Source organism: Nanorana parkeri, unplaced genomic scaffold, assembly GCF_000935625.1.
Source record: "Nanorana parkeri isolate BGI_ZX_2015 unplaced genomic scaffold, ASM93562v1 scaffold1237, whole genome shotgun sequence".
In the NCBI taxonomy this organism is placed as follows: Eukaryota; Metazoa; Chordata; class Amphibia; order Anura; family Dicroglossidae; genus Nanorana; species Nanorana parkeri.
In genome coordinates this window covers 101,871-108,088 of record NW_017307505.1, presented here as the reverse complement: position 1 = coordinate 108,088, position 6,218 = coordinate 101,871, and the positions used below count along the sequence as shown (strand labels likewise).

At 47.3% G+C, this 6,218-nt stretch overlaps 1 protein-coding gene across 1 annotated transcript in view; it reads left to right on the top strand.

The window, feature by feature from the left end:
• The first annotated feature begins 98 nt into the window (after nt 1–98).
• BAHCC1 (BAH domain and coiled-coil containing 1) overlaps nt 99–6,218 on the top strand; it is a 103,562-nt gene continuing 97,442 nt past the window's right edge. The window contains 1 exon segment of the mRNA XM_018568741.1: nt 99–338. Coding sequence (XP_018424243.1) covers nt 185–338 — 154 coding nt within the window. The 5' untranslated portion in view covers nt 99–184.

The following is a 6,218-nucleotide window of genomic DNA, read 5'->3' as shown; positions in this document are numbered from 1 at the left end:
TTTTTTTTTTTTTTTTTTAGACCTTGTGAACCCATTTTGACAAATATTGTGACTAAATGTTTCCTTTTTTTTTTCTCCTTTTTTACTTTTCTAGAGAATGATACCGGCGCTTCAAGCGGAGCCCGGCACCGCCCCCGGGACCTCCCACTGAATAGTACCACCCTATCTTACTCTCCCTCCCGGTATGGACGGCCGGGACTTTGTCCCCCCTCCTCACCTGAGTCACCGTGGAGCTGGCCGGATGAACCCGCCTGCAGGCCACAGTGCGGTGCAGCACCCAGGACACTTTCAAGCCACCAAGTACTTCTCCTCCCCTCTCCCCATGGCGACCCATACTGGTAAGTTCCTTTTTTCTTCTTCTTACATTCGAGGGTGAGGTTAATGTGGCCGCACTCTTGCCGCCTTGTACCGGTGGTATCATCTGTTCACTACCTGACCACTGTGGCTAGCTTGGTATATTGGCTGCTCAAGGCTGGCAGTTTATTGCAAGGCTGATTTGGTTGTCTGCACATGTTGGGATCCTGAGCATCGTGCAGCGAGGGGACCCTTGACCACATGGGCCATTGTGTTTTTGTATGTGGCCTTGCTGGGAAATGTGCTTTTGTATTCTGCTTATATGGCTCTTTAAATGATTCGTTTTGGAACACAGACCACCACATGCATTTAGGAAGAGATTGGTGTGTGTGGAGGTTGTCCAGCAAACTAACAGGAAACCAAGCCATGTGGACAGTGAGATGTTGCTCTCTAGAAAGACCAGTATTCAAATGCAGAGAGAGACCTCCTTCCACCTCCCAGTTCCTCTGCTTGGGTTCTTTGCAGGTGCTGGCCAGCGAACTGTTTATACTCCACAGCAAATGCAATCCGCAGAAAATGCTGCACGCTGTCAATCTTCACCCATGGAGCTTCATTTGTAAAATCCAGTCAGCTCCAAACCTTTGATACCCACCTGCAGGTCACTCGCCTCCAAAGGCTCTCTCCAAAGGGGTCGGTGCTCGGGGTCTCCAAAGGGGTCGGTGCTCGGGGTCTCCAAAGGGGTCGGTGCTCGGGGTCTCCAAAGGGGTCGGTGCTCGGGGTCTCCAAAGGGGTCGGTGCTCGGGGTCTCCAAAGGGGTCGGTGCTCGGGGTCTCCAAAGGGGTCGGTGCTCGGGGTCTCCAAAGGGGTCGGTGCTCGGGGTCTCCAAAGGGGTCGGTGCTCGGGGTCTCCAAAGGGGTCGGTGCTCGGGGTCTCCAAAGGGGTCGGTGCTCGGGGTCTCCAAAGGGGTCGGTGCTCGGGGTCTCCAAAGGGGTCGGTGCTCGGGGTCTCCAAAGGGGTCGGTGCTCGGGGTCTCCAAAGCGGTCGGTGCTCGGGGTCTCCAAAGGGGTCGGTCCTCCAAAAGGTGAGCGACTAGCAGGCAGGGATCATAAGTTTTTTTGAGATGACTGAATCTTTCAAATAAAGAAGCTCTTGTTGAAGATTGACAGTGTGCGGCTGTTTTTTTGGATTGAATTTGCTAGTAAGACCAGTGTTCAATGGTCACCAAAACTGGGGGTAAAGGGAAATTCTCCAGTGGTGGCAACTATAACAGAGATGAACTATGACAAGAAGCAGTCCCCCAAAGTGCCAGGAAGTCACGCATGACGTGTGACTTCCTGGCACTGTGGGGGACTAATTCTCGTTTCTAGTTGGAAACGTCCCTGGCAGAAGCTTTTCCTTCTAAACTTCCCCCACTCCCAAAACTTAAAGCTGTACTCCGGGATAAGCAAATATCTAAATCCCAGAGCCATGTGTACTCTTCTTGTTATAATCTTGGAACATTGGAAGATCCATTAACATTGCCGTAGATCACATCGGGCTCTCTGCTGGAAGTGCTCTAGGTTGATATAGAATCGGCGCGGCCAGTCGCTGCTCTATATAACCTTTTTAATAAATTATAACCTTTTTAATAAATAAGAACCTAAGTGGTGAAAGTTGATGAATTAAAGGAGCCCAAATGATTGTATTTCTTTTGATATCGGCAAGCTGGGCCCTACAACCCGCGCCGGACCGCTCGTCCTGATTGCCGGGCTTGTGCGAGACGCTCGTTTAACTGTAAATCACAGAAATGGTTTATGACTTGTATATATTTGTCCTGACAACTCTGGGTGAGCGCCGCACCTCGGCACTTGTTGAATTACAAAACCAAAAAAAGTATTTATTAAGTTGCTTTAATATTTAACTGTACAAACGTCTTCCTTCTGCCTTCTCCAGGGTTCGGCTTTTGTCTGGCGTGTAACTTTTAGCCTTCCCAAACCCAAAATATACATCTTAAATTTTTCAGCCTTTGACATCCTCAATTCCGTATTTAAGAACTCCAGGCAAACAGATGAAACATGTAAAAAGCATTTGTATTTGTCTGCCCAGTTCTGAGATTTACACAGCTCTGCCACACAGCACAGGCCTGACTGGCAGGAGAGGAGACCAGGTTTCCCTCTGCTTCAGTCCTATAACAGCTTCAGGTCTTGTCTCTCCCCCCATTGGTGAATTGGAGAAGCAGCAGACTGATGAGCAGCTAAGGGCTGGACAAATCCCAAAGCCAGGTGGCCAATGCTCCTGAGAAATTTATACCTGGCATCCGACTTCTTCTCCAGTTGTCAATGTAGCTGGCTCCTGGATTGGACTGACTGGCTCCTGAATTCCATATTAATTTGTTCACCCCAGGATGAGCTCATCTCCTGGTCACTGTGCTCTTTCCTCCTTTTTGGCACGTGAGCACTGCAGTTTAGCTGGCTGGCAACCTGTGCTGCTTCTTTCTCTCCCAGTCTGAGCTTGGCTGCACAGGGATTGTAAGAAACTCGTATTCAGGCACTTACACTGCATTATACCAAATTGAGATGATGTATTAATGAATACAGAGAATCGCGTCTTTTATATCCGCCTCATACCAGTATGGAACCCAATCCGGCTCTGGATTTATAATTGGCACGGTGCAAACTGCAGCTCGAAAGCCATTTTAGGCTAAAGTGGGCTTAGGAGATGTTGTCTCCACTCTCCTCCTGCGGGATTTTGGCAAGGGAAGTCGGCCGTGTGTAGGAAACCGTCTTTCTACATGAAACTATTTTTCAATGTTAAATTTAAACAGTCTTTGAACTTGTAAACTTCCTCCTGTATTTTCAACCCAAAAAAGAAATCTGTGCCTAAAATTAGTTTGTCTCAAAGTCTTTAATTATCTTCCACTGTGGTCACCACCGAGTGTCCTCGATTACCCGTCCTCAGCAATGCTACATCATTGTAACTCCATGTACAAGAGAAACATTTGTAATCTATTTATGTACTTTATACATTTGTGTATGTAAATATATATAATTAGTACACATACAGTATACATACCTTGTACACAGGGGCGTAACTACAGATCATGGGCCACATTGTAAAATTTTGATTGCCCCCCCTCTTCCCGGTGACCACTTAAAATCTAACTCAAGGACAGGTAGCAGGGAGGCTGTCTGCGTAGTCTCCTCCTGTACATCCAATGTCAGCTCTTCAATCGAAATGTCCATAGGGAGTATTGGGTCAACAGCAACTTCTGCAATCCTTAATGGGCCCCATAGGCGCGCAGCCTATTGCATTAGGACGTGCACACAAAATATATATATCGCATATATACACAGACCTGCTTCCTGATTGGATGGGAAGCTGCAGCCACGCTCCCTCACAGCTCCCCAGGCACCGAGAACTGCAGCTGTTATGTGAGGAATGTAAGTGGCAATTGCTACTGCGCTCTATTCAGTGGTGTATTTACAAATGCTGCTGCCCTAGGCCGCTCGGGGTTGACATTATGTGCCGCCGCCTCCCCATCAGCACAAGCCTCCATAGACAACCCCCTCGGGCGATCACTCACCCGGCATTCAAAGCGCCGCCGACCGCTGCCTGGACACCGCCGCAACCCGCTGTCCTCGTCCCTGCCGGGTCCCAACCTACGTCTTGTTTACTGCAGCGGTCACTTTTACGCCTTTTGAATTACGCACTAACTGTTATTACCGCTAGCTTGATGAACTGTGAATACTAATCAACTACTCCGTGCTGTAATGGGATTACAATTAGCAACGGATTAAAGAGTGCCGTGAAAATCGCCAGCACAGGACACCGCCACTCAGGAGAGTGGTGACATTTTTTGGGTTTGGGTTCTTGGAGAATGCTCAATAGAATCTAATTTGACATTTTTTAAAAAGTGGGAACGCTGGAAATAAAAAAAAACCTTCTACTGGGCTGGAATACCATATGCTGTCCGAGGAATCTTGATTTCTGAAAGTGTCTTAACAGTAAGGTTGCTATGACCATCTCTCATTGCCTTTCATGTGCCTTGTGCCTGTACTAATCTACTGCATCGTTTAGTCATTTTGGACATAAAGTGTTAATCCACAAAATAAATTCAAAGTTGAAGTCCCGATTTTGCATTGCAAGGGTTTTAGCCAAATACCTGCTTTGGCTCAGTAGACCCTGAGACAGGGGCCATGTTTTGTGGGCGTGTCTACCGGTCCTAAATCACATGACCAGCTGCAGTATTGTAACATAGTATGAAGTGCTTTTATAGGAGACGTAGCAGCTACACATTGTAACCAAAGAGCATGTTCAAAAAGTTGGCAAAAAGCGCTCATATTTTACAGTTGTATTAATGCAAATTTGTTTTTGTTTTTTACTTGTAAGGGTTCTTGCGCCTTCTGCGTGTGACTAACGGGTATATTTTAGAAGACCGCCTTCCTTATTGTTTACATGGCGGTCTGGCAATAAGCGTGGGCGCTTTTTTTTTCCTCAATTTTTATAAATAAAATGGTGACCCGGACACCCTCCCTGAGCAGATTTCTGTACTCCGCTGTGCCAACACCAGTGCAGGACAGCTGCCAGCTATTGTTAGGGATGGAGAAAGACGCCATCGACGCCATTATTGGTTTTCTAGTTTTTTATATAGCGCGTCCAGCCTCCTCTTCAACCACAAGTCACTCTTCTTTTTTTGGGGGCAGGTCAGGCTGTGTGTGTGTGTGTGTTTGTGTGTGGTTTTTTGTTGTTACCTTTTTTAAAAGAAAACTGCCTCGATTTTTAAAATGTTACAATGTATTCTTGTATATGATATCCTTCTTGGCTGTAACCATGGCAACCAGTAGCCTAGCTACAGGAGGGAAGTCCCCACTGCCCGGGGGGACCCTCTATGCAGCCACTGAGCTCCCTGTGCCCCTGTTGCCAACAGTCTCCAGTTTTTCGTAATAATTGCTCAAAAATGTTCTTCCCCCTGCTCTTGGCAATCCAACTTGCACAGGGCTGGCCCTCAAATTGCATGCAGTTTGCCGCATGGGATATGGCATTGCTTCCAACATCCTGGGGTTTTCCTATTTGACACAATCATAGATGGCTACACGTGGAAGGTAAAGCTAGGAGGAAAGTATTTATGATTTGATGGGGGCCATTCTGGAGCAAGTGCTCCAGAATGGCCTATTACAGCATCTAGAGTACAGATAGGGTAAGGACCTATAAAAGGATTTGCTGGGGTCCTTGCAGTGACACTAAACTCAGGAGTTAAAATCTTAAAAATCCATTCAAATCCCTTTAACTATGAAGAACAATGTATCTTATTTGTGTATCACTCGGCTGTAGATCCTCCAATCATCTCTGAATTGGTGCTGACACTGTCCTTCCTCCTGGAGGGGGGCTACAACTGTTCCCCATGGTCCCTGTGTGTGTTGTAAAGTAGTCACCGCTCCAAGCTCGCTCCCGGGATGAACTACAATCTCATGTTTAGTTTATTAATTTGTATTGTGATTGCAGTCCATGCAGAGTGCCAAATAAGACACATTCATGGGAGGAATTTATCAAAACTGTAGCAGTTGCCCATGGCAACCAACCAATCGGCATCTCTCCTCCGTTTACTCAGGGAAGATTTGAAAATGAGACGGAAAAGCTGATTGGTTGCAGTGCATATCTGCTCCAGATTTTGTTTGCTCCATGCCATTTACCTACATCTCTATACCTTCATCTCTTTGCGTCCTCTCCCTCCATTCTATATGCCCCCCTCCCCTCCATTCACTGTGTATGTCCTCTCTCCATTCACTGTGTCTGTCCTCCCTCTCTCTATCGCTTTCTCGCTCCCTCTCTCTATCGCTTTCTCGCTCCCTCTCTCTATCGCTTTCTCGCTCCCTCTCTCTATCGCTTTCTCGCTCCCTCTCTCTATCGCTTTCTCGCTCTCTCCACCCCCCCCCCCCCCCCTCTCC